At 40.8% G+C, this 25,907-nt stretch overlaps 1 protein-coding gene across 1 annotated transcript in view; it reads left to right on the top strand.

Annotated features, from left to right (window-relative positions):
• The window catches only part of myo10 (myosin X), a 230,997-nt gene that overhangs the window by 38,294 nt on the left and 166,796 nt on the right, over positions 1–25,907 (top strand). Inside the window, exon 2 of the mRNA XM_046321903.1 lies at positions 8,938–9,036. Coding sequence (XP_046177859.1) covers positions 8,938–9,036 — 99 coding nt within the window. The remainder of the gene's footprint in view (positions 1–8,937; positions 9,037–25,907) is intronic.

Raw genomic sequence — 25,907 nt, 5'->3', positions numbered from 1 at the left:
CACATAATTTTAGCTCAGAGCGTCCCAAACCGGCTCAGAGGGTCCCAAACTAGGAGGTCCATGGCAGCCCAAGCACACACAGGTTCCACGGGCTCCAATAAGGGCTTACAGAAGCCACCTCCCCTAATACTTACCCAAGAAGCCTGAACTCTCAGAGACTCATGAGGCCTGAACTGTCATTCCCATATAGGGAACCAGAACCTGCTGCAACTATGCACACCAACATGCTACCACTGCAGCCCAAGTTACTCCACAGTTCCAAGAATAATACTTCCCTTGTAAGCCTGAAATGTAAGAACTCGTACAAGGAACCGCAAGTCCAAAACCACAGAACACATGTTGCGACTTGGTAAGCGCACACGCCTACTGCATAGCATCGACCAGTTGGTGAACCATGGCAGCCTGAGGCTCAAATCCACATGGAATTGTGGCAACTCGGATAAATGAAGAATCTGCGCGCTGCCTAACACCTACTCTCAGACCCAGCGTAAGAACACTATGAGTCACACTGGGAGCGAGCAGTTACATCCAAGCGATAAAAACTCACAAAGGTATGTCGGGAATGCCAACTCACTGCAGAAAAAATATCATCATGCCCCTGAACAATGCCCAAGCAGCTGCAAACCCCTAGTGGAGTATTTGTATTTTTTATGCATCCCCACTAAATGAGCAGCAACTCTTCCAGCAAACTGGTCCAGCAAAATAAATGCAGTTATAAACCATTAAAAAAACATTACAATACATTTCACAGCAAATTTCCAAACACATTAAGTGTATGCCCTCACACCACAACACTACTACCACATATCTACCACACAAAATCCATGTATATAGAGCTGTTCCATACAATGTTTTATAATCTGATTCTACTGCTGCATCAGTTACCTGATGTGGAATAGGGTTCCATGTAGTCATAGCTCTATGTAGTACTGTACACATCCCATAGTCTGTTCTAGACTTGGGGAATGTGAAGAGACCTCTGATGGCATGTCTTGTAGGGTATGCATTCATGTCCGAGATGTGTGCTAGTAGTTTAAAGTTCAGTGTATTCAAAATGTCAATACTTCTCACTAATACAAGCAGTGATGAAGTCAATCTCTCATCTACTTTGAGCCAGGAGGCATTGACATTAAAATGATTTAGATGTTAGATCTCTGTGTACATTTAAGGGCCAATTGTCATTTTCCTAGGTCCCTCTTTGTGGTACCTGGACAGTAGTCCAAGTGTGACAAATCTAGGGTATGTAGGACCTGCCTTGTTGGTAGTGTTGTTAAGAAGGCGCTTTATTATGGACAGACCTTTCCCCACTTTAACTACTGTTAAATCAATATGTTTTGAACATGACAGTTTACAATCCAAGGTTACTCAAAGCAGTTTAGTCTCCTCAACTTGCTAAATTTCCACATTAGTCTTCACAAGATTTAGTTGAGGTTTAGGGTTAAGTGAACGATTTGTCACAAATACAATGCTTTTAGGACTAACTCCACCCATTCTGAAACTGACTTCAGCTCTTTGTTAATAAGTGTTGCAGTGATTTCACTTGCAGTGGTAGTTGACATGTATCGTGTTGAGTCATCGGTACACATCAACACAAAGGCTCTTCTCAGAGCCAGTGGGAGGTCATTAATAAACCTGAGTTCTTTGTGATGTCACAGGATAACGTTTCGACAGTTAACATAACTGTTAACACTAACTGTTAGCACAAAGTATTTTGTAACACATTTACAGTGCTTTCAGAAAGTATTCACACCCCTGGACTTTTTCCACTTGTTGTTGTGTTTACAGCCTGAATTTAAATGGATTCAATTTCGATTATTTTGTCACTGACCTACACCCAATACCCCATAAAGTCAGTGGAATTATGTTTTTGAAAAGCTAAAATGTCTTGATCCTCAACCCACTATTCAAACCACTTTGTTATGTCAATTGAGGAGTAAAAATGTGCTTAACATAATAAGTTGTGCAATAATAATGTTTAACAAGATTTTTGAATGACTACCTCATCTCTGCACCCATCATACAATTATCTGTAATGTCCCTCAGTCGAACAGTGAATTTCAAACACAGATTTAACCACAAAACCAGGGATGTTTTCCAATGCCTCACAAAGAAGGCCACCTATTGGTAGATGGGTAAAAAAAAGCAAACATTGAATATCCCTTAGAACATTGCAAAGTTATTATTTACACTTTGAATGATGTATCAAGTCCCTAGAAAGATACTCAGTTGCTGGAGAGGAAGAAAACTGTATACTTCTGGCCCCTCCTTGGACACTATGTTAACTAACCTCCAGACGAGCTTCAATGCCAAACAACTCTCCTTCCGTGGCCTCCAACTGCTCTTAAATGAAAGTAAAACTAAATGCATGCTATTCAATCGATCACTGCCAATCCAACTTAAATCTAGAATCGGCTTCCTATATCGCAACAAAGCATCCTTAACTCATGCTGCCAAACATACCCTCGTAAAACTGACCATCCTACCGATCCTAGACTTCGGTGATGTCATCTATAAAGTAGCCTCCAACACTCTACTCAACAAACTGGATGCAGTCTATCACAGTGCCATCCGTTTTTCACCAAAGCCCCATACACTACCCACCATTGCGACCTGTACGCTCTCGTACCGCAAACCTGGTGATACTTTCCATTAGAAATTCTGTTAATTCTCATACATTGATATACACTGAGTACACAAAACATTAAGAACACCTTCCTCCGCTTGCACCCTCAGATTCTTTGGGCAATGGGCTCTACAAAGTATTAAAAACGTTCCACAGGAATGCTGGCCCATGTTGACTCCAATGCTTCCCACAATTGTGTCCAGTTGGTTGGATGTCCTTTGGGTGGTGGACCATTCTTGATACACATTGCAAACTGTTGAGTGTGAAAAACCCAGCAGTGTTGCAATTCTTGACACAAACCGGTGCCCCTGGCACCTACAACCATACCCTGTTCAAAAAGGCAACTCTCAATTGTCTCAAGGCTTAAAAATCCTGATTTGATCTGTCTCCTCCCCTGCATCTACACGGATTGAAGTGGATTTAACAAGTGATATTAATAACGAATCATAACTTTATCCTGGATTCACCTGATCAGTCTACAGAGGCTTGTGAAAGTATTCACCCCCTTGGCATTTTTCCTATTTGTTGCCTTACAACCTGGAATTAAAAATATATTTTGTGGGGGTAGTATCATTTGATTTACGCAACATATTTTTAAAATTGTGAAACAAACAATAAATAAGACAAAAAAAAATGGAAAACTTGAGCGTGCATAACTATCCCCCACCCAAAGTCAATTCTTTGTAGAGCAACCTTCTCTCTAAGCTCGGCACATCAAGAAACTGTGAGAAAAAAAATTCAAGGCAAAACTGCTCCAGCTCGAGTTGGATGGGTTCCGCTGGTGTACAGCAATCTTTAAGTCATTCTCAATTGGATTCAGGTCTGGGCTTTGATTAGGCCATTCCAAGACATTTACATGTTTCCCCTTAAACCACCCAAGTGTTGCTTTAGCAGAATGCTTAGGGACATTGTCCTGCTGGAAGGTGAACCTCTGTCCCAGTCTCAAATCAATGGAAGACTGAAACAGGTTTCCCTTAAGAATTTCCCTGTATTTAGCGCCATCCATCATTCCTTCAATTCCGACCAGTTTCCCAGTCCCTGCCGATTAAAAACATCCCCACAGCATGATGCTGCCACCACCATGCTTCACTGCGGGGATGATGTTCTTGGGGTGATGAGAGGTGTTGGTTTGGTGCCAGACATAGCGTTTTACTTGATGGCCAAAAAGCTACATTTTAGTCTCATCTGACCAGAGTACCTTATTCCATATGTTTGGGGAGACTCCCACATGCCTTTTGCTGAACACCAAACGTGTTTGCTTCTTTTTTTCATTAAGCAATGGCTTTTTTTCTGGCCACTCTTTCGTAAAGCCCAGCTCTGTGGAGTGTACGGCTTAAAGTGGTCCTATGGACAGCTCCCCAATCTCCGCTGTGGAGCTTTTCAGCTCCTTCAGGGTTATCTTTGGTCTCATTGTTGTCTATCTGATTAGTGCCCTCCTTGCCTGGTCTGTGAGTTTTGGTGGGTGGCCCTCTCTTGGCAGGTTTGTTGTGGTGCCATATTCTGTTCATTTTTTATAATGGATTTAATGGTGCTCTGTGGGTTGTTCAAAGTTTCTGCTATTTTTTTATAACCCAACCCTGATGTATAGTTGTCCACAACTTTGTCCCTGCCCTGTTTGGAGAGCTCCTTGGTCTTCATAGTGCCGCTAGCTTGGTGGTGTCCCTTGCCTGGTGTTATTGCAGACTCTGGGCCTTTCAGAACACATGCTGAGATCATGTGACAGATCATGAGGCACTTAGTCCACAGGTGGACTTTATTTAACTAATTATGTGACTTCTGAGGGTAATTGGTTGCACCAAATCTTATTTAGGAGCTTCATAGCAACTGGTGTGAATACGCACGCACCACCTTTCCGTTTTACTTTTTTTTTTGAAACAAGTAATTTTTTTCATTTCACTTCACCAATTTGGATTATTTTGTGTATGTCACATGAAGTCCAAAAGTCCATTTAAATTACAGGTTGTAATGCAACAAAATAGGAAAAACGCTAATGGGGATGAATTATTTTGCAAGGCACTGTATATCATGTAAAGAGCAGGTGCTCTTTATGTTTTGTAAACTCATTTTAAAATATGTATTTTTCTCTAAAACCTCTGAAATCCTATTGCTTTGAATAAAGTTAATCAGTCACATTTCTCATATGGAAAGATGAGTTCCTTTATTAGTTTACCCTGTAGTCCAGATTTATCTCTTCCTAGGTGATCCCTTGTTCTTCTAACGTGTGTGTTTTCTCTCTTCAGCGGGAGTCTGTCCAGGGTTTAGATTAGAACAACTTACTGCTCTTCATTGATACACTGCTGATAGGGTAGACATGCAACCTGTGTGGGTTGGTGGTTGGCTGGCTGGGTGGGTGGGGGTGGGTGGGTAGGTGAAAGGGTAACAGTTGGAACCCCTCTCTATCTCTCTCTTCCTTGCATCTCTTCTCAGTCAGGTGCCGGTTCAGACAGAAGTCAGCAAGTCATCCAGGTCAGTCAGGTGTAGGGCTTATGGGTCAGGGGTCAGAGGTCAATCATTGGCCCAGTTCAATAAGGGGACCCCATGGCCCTTGCCAAACCATTCATCAAATAGCACAGTATGTTTTTCTCATTAACATTGGCCGGTCACACTAATGAGTACTGCACACATGTGGCTATGCGTTTAAGAGGCATCCCCGGAGGCCTCCTGGATATTTGGTTTGGTACAAAGCTCCTCTCTTCATGGGCAGGGGGGAACTGCTAGAGGATGGCTTGAGCTAAAAACAGAAGAAAAAAAAGAACGACATCCATTCACTTTCATTTCATTCAAAGATATGAGATTATTGACTGCCTGACTGATAGAGGTCATATTATGTGCAAAGTGAAACTCTTTGTCTGATAGTCAAAGTGAGGGCAGTAGATCGCTCTTGGCAGGGATTGCCTCTATAAGCTCTTATCTGGGATCAGTTTTCCATATCCCAATTGTAACTTTGGCATCAGGAGGTGAATAGCTAAAGAGACCTCCGATCAGCTGGAATTAAACATTTGAGAACAGTAATATTCGACACACTTTTACTTCTGTTCATATACACCCAGTAAAAACTTATGTCCAATGGGTTGCCAGTTCCAAGTTGGGCTCACGGAGAAAAAAAACAACTTGAGTAATTAGTAATTATCCAGCTGTAAAGATGTGAACTTTCACAACAACAAAAAAAAGTACAAAACCTCTAGGTCACATTAAATAGAAGCCTCTTCAGAAGTTGTGTTCCACCTCAATCGTCCACGCTCATTAACTAGTGACTCCCCATCCCGCATGAGGGAGCGCAATCATCGACTGACACTAATTAGCATAACGCAACGGACATAAATATTCCTAGAAAATATTCCTATTCATGAAAATCACAAGTGAAATATATTGAGACACAGCTTAGCCTTTTGTTAATCACCCTGTCATCTCAGATTTTGAAAATATGCTTTACAGCCAAAGCTAGACAAGCATTTGTGTAAGTTTATCGATAGCCTAGCATAGCATTTTGTCCAGCAATCAAATTAAATCGTCTACCTTTGATGAGCTTCGGATGTTTTCACTCACAAAACTTCCAGTTAGATAGCCAATGTTCCTTTTTTCCAAAAATATAATTTTTGTAGGCGAAATAGCTCCGTTTGTTCTTCACGTTTTGCTGAGAATTCGCCCGGGAATTGCGGTCACGAAAATGCCGAAAAATATTCCAAATTAGCTCCATAATATAGACAGAAACATGGCAAACGTTGTTTATAATCAATCCTCAAGGTGTTTTTCAAATATCTATTCGATAATATATCCACTGGGACAATTGGTTTTTCAGTAGGACCGATTGGAATAATGGCTACCTCTGTATTTTACGCGAGAATCACTCTGGGAGCCATCAGGTGACCAGTTGCGCAATGTAGCCACTTACAGGTATTCTTCAACATAAATGCATAAAACTACGTCACAATGCTGTAGACACCTTGGGGAATATGGAAGAAAAGTAATATGGTTGATAGCTCATTCACTGCTCAATAGGGACACATTGGAACGCAGCGCTTTCAAAACATGAGGCACTTCCGGATTGGATTTTTCTCAGGCTATCGCCTGCAATATCAGCTCTGTTATGCTCACAGACAATATTTTTACAGTTTTGGAAACTTTAGAGTGTTTTCTATCCCAAGCTTTCAATCATATGCATATTCTAGCATCTTGTCCTGACAAAATATCCTGTTTACTACGGGAACGTTATTTTTCCAAAAATGAAAATACTGCCCCCTAGTCACAAACGTTAAAGGCCTCAATATACCACAATGTTTACAGCTCTCCTGAGTGTGCTAAAGTGTGCCCCAGGTATAAACCTCCTGTAACCTGATTCCGTAATACGTTTCCTAGTTCCTGACTGCTGTGACCCTATTGGCTAAGGGAAAGGTCAACGCTATGCAGCTGCCTGTCAAAAGCGATTAGTCATCAGCCGCTTTGACATACATGGGAGTATTTGATAATGAGCATTCCGTGTAAGGGGGTTCAGAAGTTCAAAGCTGCAGTGTGTAAGAGTTTCATTCCAAAATGCTATATACAGTGCATTTGGAAATTATTCAGACCCCTTGACTTTACAGCCTTATTGTAAAATGGATTAAATATTTTTTCCCCTTTTTTCTATATAGCCTCGTTATTGTTATTTTATTGTGTTACTTTTATTTAAAAAATGTTACTTAATATTTTCTTAACTCTATTTCTTGAACTGCATTGTTGGTAAAGGGCTTTTAAGTAAGAATTTCTCAGTAAGGTCTACTACACCGGTTGTATTTGGCGCATGTGTATTTAAAAAAATGTTAAACCTTTATTTAGCCAGGTAGGCTATTTGAGATCAAGTTCTCATTTTGCAACTGCGAGCTGGCCAAGATAAAGCATAGCAATTCGACACATACAACAACACAGAGTTACACATGGAATAAACAAAACATACCGTCAATAATACAGTAGAAAAAACGAAAAGTGAGTGCAAATGAGGTAAGATAAGGGAATTAAGGCAATAAATAGGCCATGGTGGCGAAGTAATTACAATATAGCAATTAAACACTGGAATGGCAGATGTGCAGAAGATGAATGTGCAAGTAGAGATACTGGGGTGCAAAGGAGCAAGAGAAATAAATAAATACAGTATGGGGATGAGGTAGATATATGGGCTGTTTACAGATGGGCTATGTACAGGTGCAGTGATCTGTAAGCTGCTCCGACAGCTGGTGCTTAAAGCTAGTGAGGGAGATATGAGTCTCCAGTTTCAGTGATTTTTGCAGTTCGTTCCAGTCATTGGCAGCAGAGAACTGGAAGGAAAAGCGACCAAAGGAGGAATTGGCTTTGGGGGTGACCAGTGCGATATACCTGCTGGAGCGAGTGCTACGAGTGGGCGCTGCTATGGTGACCAGTGAGCTGAGATAAGTCAGGGCTTTACCTAGCAGAGACTTGTAGATAACCTGTAGCCAGTGGGTTTGGCGACGAGTATGAAGCGAGGGCCAACCAACGAGAGCGTACAGGTCAAAATGGTGGGTAGTGTATGGGGCTTTGGTGACAAAACGGATGGCACTGTGATAGACTGCATCCAATTGCTTGAGTAGGGTGTTGGAGGCTATTTTATAGATGACATCGCCAAAGTCCTAGATTTTTCCACTTCACAATAACAGCACTCACATTTGCCCGGGGCAGCTCTAGCAGGGCAGACATTTTCCAAACTGACTTGCTGAAAAGCTGTCATGTTGAAAGTCACTGTCATCAAGGCAATGGGTGGCTACTCTGAAGAATCTCAAATCTCAAGTGTTATTTCATAGTTTTGATGTCTTCTCTATTATTCTACAATGTCGAAAATAGTATAAATAAAGAAAAACCCTTGAATGAGTTGGTGTGTCCAAACTTTTGACTGGTACTATAGTGGGTATTATAAACATGTATATGTTTACATTACTTATGTATATCTGAGGTGACAAAACAAAGACCAGTGTGATTTTATTGTTATACTGGGAAGTTAGTTTTTTTGCTATATTTTTTTGATGGTTTGATATTGTGGTCTGTGGTGTTGAGTTCTGCAAGATTATGTCATTTGATTTACATTTACATTACATTTAAGTAATTTATCAGACGCTCTTATCCAGAGCGACTTACAATTTATTAATTAATTAATTATTAATTAATTTGATAATATTCATTACACGTTTAGGAACCTTACTTTCCAGTTTTTTAATGTTCCTATTAAGAAGTTCCAGTAGCTGAGTGAATACAAGGCTAGGAAGTATGGCACTTTGAATTTACAGGTTTAGTTATTTGTGCAATTTGTGACTATTTGTCTCTTTATACAGGGCGCCCGTGTGTGGTTACGCGAGGAAGAACAGTACCTCCCCAGCACTGTTTCCTCTTGCTCTGGAGGCGTGGTGGTTTTCGCTACTGAATATGGACAGGTAAGACCATAACACTCCCCTTAAAAAAATATATATATATTCACCCAAGTGAGTTACAATAAAAATCTGGCAACTCCTCAAGGTGGTGCTTACCTACTTTTGGGGCTGCCAGAGTTCTGTGTTTATTGGTTGGGATCCCCCTTTTCCCAACCTTGCCTGCATTGAAAGTATCTGGCAGCACAACATAGGCAATATACATAGCATGTTAGAAACACAGGACAGTAGGCCTTGGGGAAAAAGGAAAAGATGTCATTTTTTTAATGCTTTGATCCATATATTGTGAAAACAAGGGATCGACAGGTTTGTAGCTCGTTTAGGGGTCATAGTGCAAAAATCAAATTAACTTCAATGGAATTTGAAAATCTAAGGCCAAAATGATCAACTATGTTTAAGGAATATTCAGACCGGAAATAAACCTTTTTTTATTGTTGCAACATATAAAGCATGATTTCTCTAAAGAGGATGGTCCTGGAAAGGCCTCAAATAAAGGCTGGACACTACTACGCCTATGCAACTCAATATAGGTTACTTGGAAGAGTGTTTTTTTACAATACTGTTGTGTTTGCTTTTGAAGCAAGTGGTCATCAACTTCTAGAAATGGTTTGATGATGAGCACTACAGAGGAGGCAACCTGCATACAAAGAATAGCATACTGGTAGTGATACACCCATAAAACGCTGTGGCTCTTGAAATGCCTGGTTTACTGCTTATTAAACACTCTGTAAGGTCACTTTGAACACCACTGTGTTTTGGTGTGTACTTTTGGTTACACTTACCCACAACTCAAAACACTGTTGGCTTTGTTATTTAGGCTGCTGGGTTTAACTCCCTAGAGGTCAGTTGCTAACAACACCTTAGAAAGAGAGCATTGATGCCACTGAAGTTGACACAGCCCTGACAGACAACTAACACTCACGTTTACACAGTCCTGTCAATGAATTTAGCCACCGTAATGGAGGTGGGTGGTGAACCATGCTTGTGTGAGGATTCACCTTGACTGAAACCTCAAGAAAGGGAAAGGGGAATGCCTAGTCTGTTGTACAACTGAATGCATCCAACTGAAATGTGTCTTCCGCATTTAACCCTCTAAATCAGAGAGGTGCGGGGGGCTGCCTTATTTGACATCCACATCATCGGCGACCGGGGAACAGTGGGTTAACTGCCTTGCTCAGGGGCAGAACAAAAGATTTTTACCTTGTCAGCTCGGGGATTCGATCCAGCAACCTTTCGGTTACTAGCCCAAGACATTCAGGCTTTAGCTCAACTGTAAACTTTTGGAAAAAAATTGTGTTTAACCAGATACAATGCTATTTCACAGTAAACAAATTAACAACTGACTTTCAGCACGCTTTAGTGAAGGACACTCAACATACACACTTACACAAATGACTGATGAATGGCTGAACGTAAGAAGATTGTTGGAGCTGTTTAAGTGAGGTTAATATGGTAAACACTGTGTTTTCATACTGAACAAATAACATTTAGGGATTGCAAACATGTAATATCACTGGAATTATCTCATTTACTTCCATATGCCACTTTGGGGTGGTTTAGGGACACTTGGAAATGTCCCGTGACCACAGCTGACACCACTGACTAAAACATCTGCCCATTTCTAGTTGTTAGGTCTATCAATCCCATTTCTAGTTGTTAGGTCTATCAATCCCATTTCTAGTTGTTAGGTCTATCAATCCCATTTCTAGTTGTTAGGTCTATCAATCCCATTTCTAGTTGTTAGGTCTATCAATCCCATTTCTAGTTGTTAGGTCTATCAATCCCATTTCTAGTTGTTAGGTCTATCAATCCCATTTCTAGTTGTTAGGTCTATCAATCCCATTTCTAGTTGTTAGGTCTATCAATCCATTTCATTTCTAGTCCCATTTCGTTAGGTCTATCAATCCCATTTCTAGTTGTTAGGTCTATCAATCCCATTTCTAGTTGTTAGGTCTATCAATCCCCATTTCTAGTTGTTAGGTCTATCAATCCCATTTCTAGTTGTTAGGTCTATCAATCCCATTTCTAGTTGTTAGGTCTATCAATCCCATTTCTAGTTGTTAGGTCTATCAATCCCATTTCTAGTTGTTAGGTCTATCAATCCCATTTCTAGTTGTTAGGTCTATCAATCCCATTTCTAGTTGTTAGGTCTATCAATCCCATTTCTAGTTGTTAGGTCTATCAATCCCATTTCTAGTTGTTAGGTCTATCAATCCCATTTCTAGTTGTTAGGTCTATCAATCCCATTTCTAGTTGTTAGGTCTATCAATCCCATTTCTAGTTGTTAGGTCTATCAATCCCATTTCTAGTTGTTAGGTCTATCAATCCCATTTCTAGTTGTTAGGTCTATCAATCCCATTTCTAGTTGTTAGGTCTATCAATCCCATTTCTAGTTGTTAGGTCTATCAATCCCATTTCTAGTTGTTAGGTCTATCAATCCCATTTCTAGTTGTTAGGTCTATCAATCCCATTTTTCTAGGTCTATCAATCCCAGTTGTTAGGTCTATCAATCCCATTTCTAGTTGTTAGGTCTATCAATCCCATTTCTAGTTGTTAGGTCTATCAATCCCATTTCTAGTTGTTAGGTCTATCAATCCCATTTCTAGTTGTTAGGTCTATCAATCCCATTTCTAGTTGTTAGTCTATCAATCCCATTTCTAGTTAGGTCTATCAATCCCATTTCTAGTCGTTAGGTCTATCAATCCCATTTCTAGTCGTTAGGTCTATCAATCCCATTTCTAGTTGTTAGGTCTATCAATCCCATTTCTAGTTGTTAGGTCTATCAATCCCATTTCTAGTTGTTAGGTCTATCAATCCCATTTCTAGTTGTTAGGTCTATCAATCCCATTTCTAGTTGTTAGGTCTATCAATCCCATTTCTAGTTGTTAGGTCTATCAATCCCATTTCTAGTTGTTAGGTCTATCAATCCCATTTCTAGTTGTTAGGTCTATCAATCCCATTTCTAGTCGTTAGGTCTATCAATCCCATTTCTAGTTGTTAGGTCTATCAATCCCATTTCTAGTTGTTAGGTCTATCAATCCCATTTCTAGTTGTTAGGTCTATCAATCCCATTTCTAGTTGTTAGGTCTATCAATCCCATTTCTAGTTGTTAGGTCTATCAATCCCATTTCTAGTTGTTAGGTCTATCAATCCCATTTCTAGTCGTTAGGTCTATCAATCCCATTTCTAGTTGTTAGGTCTATCAATCCCATTTCTAGTTGTTAGGTCTATCAATCCCATTTCTAGTTGTTAGGTCTATCAATCCCATTTCTAGTTGTTAGGTCTATCAATCCCATTTCTAGTTGTTAGGTCTATCAATCCCATTTCTAGTTGTTAGGTCTATCAATCCCATTTCTAGTTGTTAGGTCTATCAATCCCATTTCTAGTTGTTAGGTCTATCAATCCCATTTCTAGTCTATCAATCCCATTTCTAGTTGTTAGGTCTATCAATCCCATTTCTAGTTGTTAGGTCTATCAATCCCATAGTTGTTAGGTCTATCAATCCCATTTCTAGTTGTTAGGTCTATCAATCCCATTTCTAGTTGTTAGGTCTATCAATCCCATTTCTAGTTGTTAGGTCTATCAATCCCATTTCTAGTTGTTAGGTCTATCAATCCCATTTCTAGTTGTTAGGTCTATCAATCCCATTTCTAGTTGTTAGGTCTATCAATCCCATTTCTAGTTGTTAGGTCTATCAATCCCATTTCTAGTTGTTAGGTCTATCAATCCCATTTCTAGTTGTTAGGTCTATCAATCCCATTTCTAGTGTTAGGTCTATCAATCCCATTTCTAGTTGTTAGGTCTATCAATCCCATTTCTAGTTGTTAGGTCTATCAATCCCATTTCTAGTTGTTAGGTCTATCAATCCCATTTCTAGTTGTTAGGTCTATCAATCCCATTTCTAGTTGTTAGGTCTATCAATCCCATTTCTAGTTGTTAGGTCTATCAATCCCATTTCTAGTTAGGTCTATCAATCCCATTTCTAGTTGTTAGGTCTATCAATCCCATTTCTAGTTGTTAGGTCTATCAATCCCATAGGTCTATCAATCCCATTTCTAGTCGTTAGGTCTATCAATCCCATTTCTAGTTGTTAGGTCTATCAATCCCATTTCTAGTTGTTAGGTCTATCAATCCCATTTCTAGTTGTTAGGTCTATCAATCCCATTTCTAGTTGTTAGGTCTATCAATCCCATTTTAGTTGTTAGGTCTATCAATCCCATTTCTAGTTGTTAGGTCTATCAATCCCATTTCTAGTTGTTAGGTCTATCAATCCCATTTCTAGTTGTTAGGTCTATCAATCCCATTTCTAGTTGTTAGGTCTATCAATCCCATTTCTAGTTGTTAGGTCTATCAATCCCATTTCTAGTTGTTAGGTCTATCAATCCCATTTCTAGTTGTTAGGTCTATCAATCCCATTTCTAGTTGTTAGGTCTATCAATCCCATTTCTAGTTGTTAGGTCTATCAATCCCATTTCTAGTTGTTAGGTCTATCAATCCCATTTCTAGTTGTTAGGTCTATCAATCCCATTTCTAGTTGTTAGGTCTATCAATCCCATTTCTAGTTGTTAGGTCTATCAATCCCATTTCTAGTTGTTAGGTCTATCAATCCCATATTATTATTATTATATTATTTTTTCCCCTGATATTGTTCACATGTTGTGGGAGCCATCTGATGTGATTCCAGCTCTGAGCATCAATAATTCAGTTATATCTTGTCAATGAAAGACTACTTTAAAAATAAACTGTTATTTTGTGTCTGCTCGATCTTATGTATTCTGAACTATGTAACTCCTATCTATCTTCTGATCATTTCCTCATAATCTCCCAGATGTTTTCTTTCCAAATCCCGAGCTTCCCCTTTAAATCAGTGTTCATTTTTTCAGATATTTTAGGTATAGTTTTAGTCTTATTAAGCAAAGTTCTAATACTTATACTAACCGTACTGTTTGTGACGCAAATTGAGTATATAGTATGCTTATTGGTCATAGTAAGGATATAGTTAGTATGCCAAAAGTTCCCGGATGTTGTACTAAATTCGGCAAAATACAAAGTGTACAAGCAGTAGACACTAGTTCCGTGATTTTAGGGCCCATAATGCAATTCTCCAGAAACTGGGCGTGGTTTTGGAAAATAAGCAGCCGAAGTCCGACGAGAATGGATACAAATGAATTGCTTTAACTAATTATTAAATGAATTGCTTTAACTAATTAGAAAATGTTGAGTAATGTAATAAAGTAATTGCTTTTCAAATAAGTTAGGTTACAGATTATTTTGTCAGCTATGCTATCTTTACGAACCGCATAGCATTACAGCATGTTAGCTAGTTACCTTATGTTAGTTGGCTACTAATACATTAAACTTGCCAGACAGTATATTTACTATCTGTTACCAAACATTTATTGACTTGATTAATCACATAATTCTTAGCTAAGTGGTATAGTCCTTGTGCGTTTCAATGGGCATTGTTAATTCTGGCTATCTACTCCAATTTCAGAGCACTCTCGCACATAATAACTGATGAATTTACGAATGTTCAACATTCGTATGGTCAGTGTCAGTAAATGTCTGCAAAATAAAGAGTAATTAAATTGTTTCCCGCAGCACAGTTACAGTCACCAATCCTCTAGATAACATGAAAACAGCCTAACCAGCTCTGCTAGGGAGAGTAAAATGGTCAGAGTGAGAGGTGTTCTCTCATTTGTGTGGAAATAGCTAGCCAACGTTAGCCAGTTAGCTTGGGTGCTTGACTGCTGTTGATCGCTCGGATCAGCGCTACTCCTCGGCCAGAGTGTCTAGTGTGTGCTCTGAAGGCTCCGAGAGTGTAATGCTCTGAATTTTCAAACGGACAATCTGACAACGCTCTGGATTTACAAACGCCCAGAGCATGCTCTGGCACTCAAGATTGAATTTACAAAGCTAGTAATAGCTAGTAATGTTTTATGCTAACAAGCTAGCAAGAGGTTACATAGCAAGAGCATCAACTTCCTATAGACAGGCAAAGCTCTAGTACGCTCAACTGAAACGATATCGTTAGTTTACAGTATACTAAAATAAACTAATATTATATAGTATGTAGTATATACTCATTAGGTATGAACCATCCCTTTTTCAGGACCCTGTCTTTCAAAGATAATTTGTAAAAATCCAAATAACTTCACAGATTTTCATTGTAAAGGGTTTAAACACTGTTTCCCCATGCTTGTTCAATCAACCATAAAAAATTAATGAACGTGCACCTGTGGAACGGTCGTTAAGACACTAACAGCTTAGAGACGGTAGGCAATTAAGGTCACAGTTATGAAAACTTAGGACACTAAAGAGTACTGGCCCATTGCGAACTAATTTGCCAGAATTTTATGTAATTATGACATAACATTGAAGGTTGTGCAATGTAACAAGAATATTTAGACTAAAGGGAAGCCCCCCCGTTAGATAAAATACCGAACGGTTCCGTATTTCACTGAAATAATAAACGTTTTGTTTTCGAAATGATAGTTTCCGGATTCGACTATTCGATTCGATTATTAATGACCAAAGGCTCGTATTTCTGTGTTATTGAAGACTACCAAGAAACACTGTGTGATCCTGTTTTAGCTTACTGTAGTAAAGGGTTTAAAATGGTCTATCCGACAATGACCTCAAGGCTATTAACCAGTCAGAAGTGTCTTGGCATGTGTCAATATGTGTTGTTAGGTTTTAAATCCGTTTTGGCTCAGCACAAAGCAGTGTTTCACGGTCAATCCCTTTAAGGGCTTAAGGTGTCTCACTGCTGTCAGGTTGACTCACACATAGAGCGGTTTAGTTGGTAGATATCATGTAAAGATGTCACAGGCACTCTGCTGGGGTATATGATTTAGGTCAATTATATTGCCATTGTCTGTTTTTACAGAGGAAATGAAGCACAGTAAGAATTGTTTATGATATTGAGTTGTTATTCCATGTAAGAAATGCCTTCCTAATACTGTATACATACAGGTACCTGAATGGGTATTGTTTGTGTAAGAGATGCAGTGTAAAGGGAACTTTTTTTATGTCTGTTTTTTTATCATGGAACAGAGTTGTAAAGGATATTGTACTGGTGTATAACACAGGGGCACAACTTTAGAAGAGGGAGGGACATAACCTGACGGTGGGTCTGGGTGTCCTCCCTCAGAATCTAAAGCTAATTTCCTGCATTTCTACTAGGGCTGTCCCCGACAACACCAACAAAAAAATTGTCGACCACGAGAAGTCGTTTCTTCGATTGGTCGAAATTTTAAACGTGTATTTTTCCATATATGTTTTAAGAAAGTCAACTAGGCTATAAGTACTGAATTTGTCTGATGCTTTAATCCGGCTGTTGCATTAAATAATTAAGATACAAATGACTCAAGAGAGCCAGATATCAAGATAGCCTAACCAGAAAAAAAATCCTGTTCTTGACCTTCCTCCCACTGCTGCTGTACTTCACAGATTCTGCCGTTATGCTCCTGAAGTTTCTGGTAATAGGCTACACCAGCCAGTGGCCAAAAACCTTTTCCATTGAGTGCCAATGTATCTTACCTTTTCTACCGATCTGAGTGCCAGTTATGATTGTCATGTGCAGATTTTTGTGGAACAGTTCAATTTAATTTATAATAGTCTTGTATCTCAAGATCATTGTCTGTGGTTAATCTGCAATATTCCCGCACCAGCTGTAGGTTATTTGTGCAAGGGATAAGAAATAATCAGGTATTTTTCTCCCCAATTTTGTGGTATCCAATTGGTAGTTACAGTCTTGTCCCATCGCTGCAACTCCCGAACGGGAGAGACAACGGTCTAGAGCCGTGCGTCCACCGAAACACATCCCTGCCAAGCCGAGCAGCTCTGATGCCCACTTCACCCGGAAGCCAGCTGCACCAATGTGTCTGAGGAAACACTGTACACCTGGCGACCGTGTCAGCATGCATTGCACGCCACAGGAGTTGCAAGTGTGTGATGGGACAAGAACATCCCTGCCAGCCAAACCCTCCCCTAACCTGGATGACGCTGGGCCAATTGTGTACGGTACCGCGGGTCTCCCGGTCACGGCCGGCTGCGACAGAGCCTGGACTTGAACCAGGATCTCTAATGGCACAGCTAGCACTGCGAAACTCAGGAAGCCAACTACTCCTACTTCTATATGCATAATCAGGTTCTTTCCTAACTCAACATTGACAGGAGCGTTTCAAACAAAAGACAATGAATACATTTTCTGAACTATCACCCCTTAGCACTCACTTCTGTCATCTTGAAATGCTTTGAGAGACTAGTCAAGGATCATATCACCTCCACCTTACATTTCACCCTAGACCCACTTCAATTTGCTTACAGCCCCAATAGGTCCGCAGACAATGCAATCGCCATCACACTACACACTGCCCTATCCCATCTGGACAAGAGGAATACCTATGTAAGAATGCTGTTCATTGACTATAGCTCAGCGTTCAACACCATAGTACCCTCCAAGGTCATCATTAAGCTTGAGGACCTGGGTCCCAACGCCGCCCTGTGCATTTGGGTCCTGGACTTCCTGACAGTCCGCCCCCAGGTGGTGAATGTAGAAAACAACATCTTCACTTCGCTGATCCTCAACACTGGGGCCCCACAAGGATGCGTGCTCAGCTCCCTCCTGTACTTCCTGTTTCCAATTTTTGACTACATGGCCATGCACGCCTCCAATTCAATCATCAAGTTTGCAGACGACACAACAGTAGTCGATAACCAACAATGATGAGACAGCCTTACAAGAAGGGGGTGAGGGCTCTCAGTGTGGTGTCAGGAAAATAACATCTCAGCCAACGTCAACAAAACAAAGGAGATGATCATGGACTTCAGGAAACAGCATAGGGAGCACCCCTCTATCCACATCAATGGGACAGCAGTGGAGAAGGTGGAAAGTTTTAAGTTCCTTGACGTACACATCACGGACAAACTGAAATGGTCCACCCACACAGACAGTGTGGTGAAGAAGGCACAACAGCGCCTCTTCAACATCAGGAGGCTGAAGAAATTCGGCTTGTCACCTAAAACACTTACAAACTTTTACAGATGCTCCATTGAAAGCATCCTGTCGTCTATCCCAGCCTGGTACGGCAAATGCACCGCCCACAACCGCAAGGCTCTCCAGAGGGTGGTGCGGTCTAGACAGCGCATCACCAGGGAAAAATGACCTGCCCTCCAGGACACCTACAGCACCCGATTTCACAGGAAGGCCAAAAAAGTAATCAATGACAACAACCACCTGAGCCACTGCCCGTTCACCCCGCTACCATCCAGAAGGTTAGGTCAGTAGAGGTGCATCAAAGCTGGGACAGAGAGACTGAAAAACAGCTTCTATCTCAAGGCCAACAGACTGTTAAACAGTCATCACTAACTCAGAGAGGCTGCTGCCTACATACAGACTCGAAATCATTGGCCACTTTAATAAATGGATCACTAGTCACTTTAATAATGGCACATTAATAATGTTTACATATATTGCATTACTCATCTCATATATACTGTATATACCATTTCTTTATATCATCTATGGCATCTTGCCTATGCCGCTCTGTCATTGCTCATCCATATATTTATATGTATATATTCTTATTCCATTCCTTTACTTAGATGTGTGTGTATTAGGTAGTTGTTGTGGAATTGTTAGATTACTTGATAGATATTGCTGCACTGTCGGAACTAGATGCACAAGCATTACACTACACTCGCAATAACATCTGCTAACCATGTGTGACCAACAGAATTAGATTTGATTTCAAATTGACAAAACTCATAAATATAATTCTCACAAGTGCAGCATGGGTTGTGAGATCTTCAAGATGAATGTCCGACAATGAGAAATGTATTGTAATAATAATAATACAATCAAATAAACACCTGCCACCTGCGGGTCGATTTTGGCATTGGTGGGTAAGATGTCCGTTTCACCAGCCACCTTGGCGGGTGGTCAGGGCTCCACAGTGTGACAATTTCACTCGCATTTGTGAATACAAATCTAATTTATAGCAAAGTAAATGCTGCAGTAGCTGTTTTCAAAGTATTTCTGCCATTTTGTTTAAAGGCTGGTAAAGTCAACAAACTACAAATCCCATCTCACCTCGAGGTGCAACAGTGCCTGGCAAGGGGCTGTGCGCATGTAGAGAGCTGAGTAAACGATTCATTTTTAGAAGTGCTGTGCACAGGCATAAGTTGGTCTAATTTACTGAAGTGGGACTTTGTCCTTGTCTTTCTTGGCTATTTACATTTTTTGGTTCACATACTAGGTTGGTTCACATACTATGTTTGAGTTTCAGCTGATAGAGAAGACAATACAGCTATTAGTCAGACTCTCACTCTCACAGGGACATGACGCTCCAGTAGCGTTACCACGGTAACTTCCCGCCCTTAAAGGGCCAGGTGAAAATGTTTGTCTCATCTTGATATTCTGGTTAAAAGGCTCAGGTCACAAAAAAATCCTATATTAAACAATACATTATTTCTTATTAGTAATACATGTTTGTTTTTGAAACATTACAAAGCATGCTCATCTGTTTTTTTTTTTTGTGTGTGTAATTTTAGCTGAAGAAAATATTTTGAATGGTAATTAAACAAAAAGTACATTTTAGGCCCTGATAATAAATTGAATGCATTAACAGAAATTACTTTAACCAAACAAACATTGTAGATTAAAAATGATGGGAATTAACAGTAAATATAGGCTACTACTGGTGATCTATATATATGCGCTTTCTCACACCATTTCGTGGGAATTCATTGTCTCATAACTTCCTATATATATATATATATATAAGCCTATATGTAGCCTATATATATGTATATAATAGGGAATTGATTTATGTCTGAGATTATACAGTGCATTCAGAAAATATTCAAGAGCCCTTGACTTTCACTACATTTTGTTACTTTTTAGCCTTATTCTAAAAAGGATTAAATCATTTTCCCCTCATCAATCTACACACAATACCCCATAATTAAGTCCATCATTACTGTAATACATGGTCAGTCAATGCGGAAAAAGTTTCTTCAAGAGCAGTTGCAGAAACCATCAAGCGCTATGATGAAACTGGCTCTCATGAGGACCGGACCGCCAGCGGAAAGGAAGACCCAGGAAGACCCTCTGCTGCAGAAGAGAAGTTCATTAGAGTTAACTGGCTCTCATGAGGACCACCACAGGAAAGGAAGACCCAGAGTTACCTCTGCTGCAGAGGATACGTTCCTTATAGTTCCAGCCTCAGAAATTGTAGCCTAATTAAATGCTTCAAAGAGTTCAAGCAACAGACACATCTCAACATCAACTGTTCAGAGGAGACTGCGTGAATCAGGCCTTCATGATCTAATTGCTGCAAAGAAACCACTACTTATGGACACCAGTAAAAATAAGAGACTTGCTTGGGCCAAGAAACACAAGGCATGGACATCTGGTGAGTTCAAATTTCAGATTTGAGATTTTGAGAAATGCCGTACCTTTGTGAGACGCAGAGTAGGTGAACGGATTATCTTCGCACGTGTGGTTCCCACCGTGAAGCATGGAGGAGGAGGTGTGATGGTGTGGGGGTGCTTTGCTGGTGACACTGTCTGTGATTTATTTAGCACACTTAACCAGCATGGCTACCACAGCACTCTGCAGTGATACGCCATCCCATCTGGTATGCACTTAGTGGGACGATCATTTGTTTTTCAACAAGACAATGACCCAAAACAAAGGCTGTGTAAGGGCTATTTCACCAAGATGGAGAGTGATTGAGTGCTGCATCAGATGACCTGACCTCCACAATCACCCGACCTCAACCCAATTGAGACGGTTTGGGATGAGTTGGACCACAGAGTGAAGGAAAAGCAGCCAACAAGTGCCCAGCATATGTGGGAACTCCTTCAAGACTGTTGGAAAAACATTCCAGGTGAAGTTGATGGAGGGATGCCAAAAGTGTGCAGAGCTGTCATCAAGGCAAAAATGTTTGGTTACTAAATTATGCCACATGTGTTATTTCATAGTTTTAATGTCTTCACCATTATTCTACAATGTATAAAATAGTAAAAATAAAGAAAAACCCTTGAATGAGTAGGTGTTCTAAAACTTTTGACCGGTAGTGTATATGTTACAATTTTCTACATTACAATCACAACAATCTCTTTATTCAATCAATACGTCTGCAACTCTTAAACCACCCTGGTGGCACCAGGGAATCAAGACGCAAGGAGTTCTGCAGGCTCTTCCAAGAATGGGGGGAATTAAAACTGTAACTAGATCGGTATGGACTAGTGTAACCTGAGAATGAGGAGGGAATTACTGTTATTGTTAGAGATGGGATCTTGTTGCTCTCTTACAGGGTAATGAGATGATCGGAAGACAGGGGGATGGGGTAGGTTGAAAAGAGGGAGAGGAAAGGAGAAGGTGTGCAGGTATAATGCAGAAGGATCTTCAGCTAGTGGGGGGTGGGCGGGAGGAGGGGTAGAGGAGATTGGTCTCCGTCGGCCACCTGTTCATATTACCTGGGTAACACAAATGCAGTGACACCTGTTGTTCACTGAACATTGGCGAAACTGCTCTTGGAGCAGATGTTGTACAGCTGGAGCTTGTTCAAGCACACGCTCACTCCCTTACCTAAACAACCCCAAAAACAAAGCAGTAGTCCTCACCCAAAGTAGTTTTTTTAGTTTAATAGAGAACAAGCAAAAGTGTTTGTGTTTGTCTGTGTTTGTTCGCGTGTGTGCATGGGCTTATGTCGGTTGGAGCCTCGCTGACCTAGTAGGTTCATCGTTGTCATGGCAACTGTCAAATTGTGTCAAGGGTAAGTGGTGGATTTTTGGCAGTTCGGAGGGGGTTTTAGTGTGCAGTTATCCTAGTTAATTTTAAATAAGGTCAAATAGATTTATCCCTCTCTCTTGATCAAGTTTCAGCCCTTTTTGACAGTGGCGACAGTCACTGAGTTGAGTTGAGAACAATACAGGGAAAGATGAATGGTGACTTGAACCACCTGGTTTGATGATGAGAGCAGTGGTGGGGATTTATCTGTGCAGTTATCTGTCTAGTTAATTTTAAATAATGGTTTGATGATGATGAGAGCAGTGGTGGGGATTTATCTGTGCAGTTATCTGTCTAGTTAATTTTAAATAATGGTTTGATGATGAGAGCAGTGGTGGGGATTTATCTGTGCAGTTATCTGTCTAGTTAATTTTAAATAATGGTTTGATGATGATGAGAGCAGTGGTGGGGATTTATCTGTGCAGTTATCTGTCTAGTTAATTTTAAATAATGGTTTGATGATGATGAGAGCAGTGGTGGGGATTTATCTGTGCAGTTATCTGTCTAGTTAATTTTAAATAATGGTTTGATGATGATGAGAGCAGTGGTGGGGATTTATTTATCTAGTTAATTTTAAATAATGGTTTGTGCAGTTATCTGTCTAGTTAATTTGATAAATAATGGATTTATCTGTTTGATGATGATGAGAGCAGTGGTGGGGATTTATCTGTGCAGTTATCTGTCTAGTTAATTTTAAATAATGGTTTGATGATGATGAGAGCAGTGGTGGGGATTTATCTGTGCAGTTATCTGTCTAGTTAATTTTAAATAATGGTTTGATGATGATGAGAGCAGTGGTGGGGATTTATCTGTGCAGTTATCTGTCTAGTTAATTTTAAATAATGGTTTGATGATGAGAGCAGTGGTGGGGATTTATCTGTGCAGTTATCTGTCTAGTTAATTTTAAATAATGGTTTGATGATGATGAGAGCAGTGGTGGGGATTTATCTGTGCAGTTATCTGTCTAGTTAATTTTAAATAATGGTTTGATGATGAGAGCAGTGGTGGGGATTTATCTGTGCAGTTATCTGTCTAGTTAATTTTAAATAATGGTTTGATGATGAGAGCAGTGGTGGGGATTTATCTGTGCAGTTATCTGTCTAGTTAATTTTAAATAATGGGAGAAGTTAGTGGGTCTGAAACCATAAACAATCCCCAATGGCAAAGTATAGATATTTTACCTATTATTTCCGATGTCATTCCAAAGGCCTAGCGCAGGGGCTACAAATGCTAAAGAATAATGTCAGATAAACCTACACTTATTTGTTTAATAAGCGTAGTATTTCATTGTGGTTCTATCTTCACGTTCTTCACTCATCCAGTTTAAAACAAAGGTACAGTAATTGAGTTAAAATCAAATAAAATCAAATGTTATTTGTCACATGCGCCGAATACAACAGGTGTAGACTTTACATTGAAATGCTTACTTACTTACAGTGGGGCAAAAAAGTATTTAGTCAGCCACCAATTGTGCAAGTTCTTCCACTTAAAAAGATGAGAGGCCTGTAATTTTCATCATAGGTACACTTCACCTATGACAGACAAAAAAAATCCAGAAAATCACATTGTTGCATTAGTCTGGGTAGCCATTTGATTAGCTGTTCAGGAGTCTTATGGCTTGGGGTAGAAGCTGTTGAGAAGTATTTTGGACCTAGACTTGGCGCTCCGGTAACGCTTGCCATGCGGTAGCAGAGACAGCATTCTATGAATAGGGTGGCTGGAGACTTTGACAATTTTTAGGGCCTTCCTCTGACATTGCCTGGATAGAGGTCCTGGGCCATACCCACTACCCTCTGTAGTGCCTTGCAGTCGGAGGCCAAGTAGTTGCCATACCAGCCAGTGATGCAACCAGTCAGGATGCTCTCGATGGTGCAGCTGTAGAGCTTTTTGAGGTTCTGAGGACCCATGGCAAAACTTTTCAGTCTCCTGAGGGAGAATAGGCATTGTCGTGGCCTCTCCGCGACTGTCTTTGTGTGTTTGGACCATGATAGTTTGTTGGTGATGTGGACACCAAGCTACTTGAAGCTCTCAACCTGCTCCACTACAGCCCCGTAAATGCTGGCATGCTCCATTCTACGTTTCCTGTAGTTCACAATCATCTCCTTTGTCTTGATCACGTTGAGGGAGAGGTTGTTGTCCTGGCACCATACAGCCAGGTCTCTGACCTCCCTATAAGCTGTCTCATCATTGTTGATGACCAGGCCTACCACTGTTGTGTCATCAGCAAATGTAATGATGGTCGTGCCTGGACATGCAGTCGTGAGTGAACAGGAAGTACAGGAGGGGACTGAGCATACACCCCTGAGGGGCTCCCGTGTTGAGGATCAGCATGGCGGATGGGTTGTTACCTACCCTTACCACCTGGGGGCAGCCCGTCAGGAAGTCCAGGATCCAGTTGCAGAGGAAGTTGTTTTGTCCCAGGGTCCTTAGCTTGGTGATGAGCTTTGAGGGCACTATGTTGTTGAACACTGAGCCGTAGTCAATTAATAGCATTCTCACATAGATGTTCCTTTTTTCCAGGTGGGAAACGGCAGTGTGGAGTGCAATTGAGATTGCATCATCTGTGGATCTGTTGGAGTGGGTCTAGTTTTTCTCGGATAATAGTGTTGATGTGAGCCATGACCAGCATTTCAAAGCACTTCTTGGCTACAGACGTGAGTGCTATGGGTCGGTAGTCATTTAGGCAGGTTACCTTTGTGTTCTTGGGCACAGGGACTATGTTGGTCTCCTTGAAACATGTTTGAAAATGTCAGCACATGCTCGGAGTACACGTCCTGGAAACCCGTCTGACCCTGCGGCCTTGTGAATGTTGGTCTTACTCACATTGGCTGTGGAGAGTGTGATGACGCAGTTGTCCGGAACAGCTAATGCTCTATTGTATTCAGTATAGCTTCCGTCCCTCTCCTCAGTCCTCCCTGGGCTCGAACCAGGAACACATCGACAATTAGCGTGCGCTAACTAGCTAGCCATTTCACTTAGGTTACACGAGCCTCATCTCGGGAGTTGATAGGCTTGAAGTCATAAACAGCGCAATGCTCAGTGGCGTGCCGTGGGCCTGAGGCCTGGGCCTTCAGTGAGGTCCTACACAGTCCCACCCGAATTAATCCACCTCTTATTACCATCATTATGATGCCATGGCTCTAGACACTATACATTTAGACAGAAACGCAGTATAACCAGGCGTTGCGTCACCTTGAAATTGACATTTTTATTCCGAGAATTGCAGAGGAAGAGTACAATATCTTTTCATTGTGCAGCTCCCGTTGCCCTGCGCGCTTGTTCGTTGAGCTGTAGATCCACTCGGGTGTCCCCAAACGTTTTCAAAAGCACCATTGCTTGTAAGTGCCCAGCCGTACTTTGGTGTCTCGTTGCTGCCTTGGTTAGACAACTCAAGTTTGCAAAGCCAGTGTGGCTCCAAACACCAAATTGATCACTTGCAAATAATAGGCATTCCAAGCAATACAGTTTGCAGTGCTTCTCGAAGCCTGTGAGCCATTGATAGCGCTTGTAGTTGGAACTTTGAAAGTGGCGAACGAACCCCTGTGACAGGCTTTGTAGCGTCGGCGTCGGGCGACCTCTCCTGACAATGTCTAACTTTTCTTGAAAAGTTTGTCTTGAGAATGGCGTTATAATTATATCCTCGACCAAATCGATATCTTCTCCTCCTTCCGCCATTGTGGGTTGAAAAAACAGCTTAGTAGTACGCAAATTAATTTGTTTATCAAATTCAGTTTCCTAGTTCTGAGGTTCTGCATATACCTGCCCATATAGGACCTGCCTCTCAATATTGGTAATCCAATCAAAAGACGTGCACGCACTACGCCTGCTAGCTGGCTCAAGTGTAACACTGGAGAAGCCAGCAGGCGTACAATAGCCAACTCTAAAGCTGATTGGTTGACACTCAATTTTCATTTCCATTCACTTTAAGCTAAAAGCGCCCACACTGTTGATTCTGAAGGCCCGAGGGCAGATTTTAGACCCCTGGCAACACATGATGGCTGAATATGATTGGATAAAAGATCTAACATAAAGACCAGCCCTCCAAATCTCAACCTGGGGCTGGAAGCAGTGCAAC

The sequence above is a fragment of the Oncorhynchus gorbuscha genome, linkage group LG22 (genome assembly GCF_021184085.1).
Source record: "Oncorhynchus gorbuscha isolate QuinsamMale2020 ecotype Even-year linkage group LG22, OgorEven_v1.0, whole genome shotgun sequence".
Lineage (NCBI taxonomy): Eukaryota > Metazoa > Chordata > Actinopteri > Salmoniformes > Salmonidae > Oncorhynchus > Oncorhynchus gorbuscha.
This window is presented reverse-complemented; position numbering and strand designations above follow the sequence as displayed.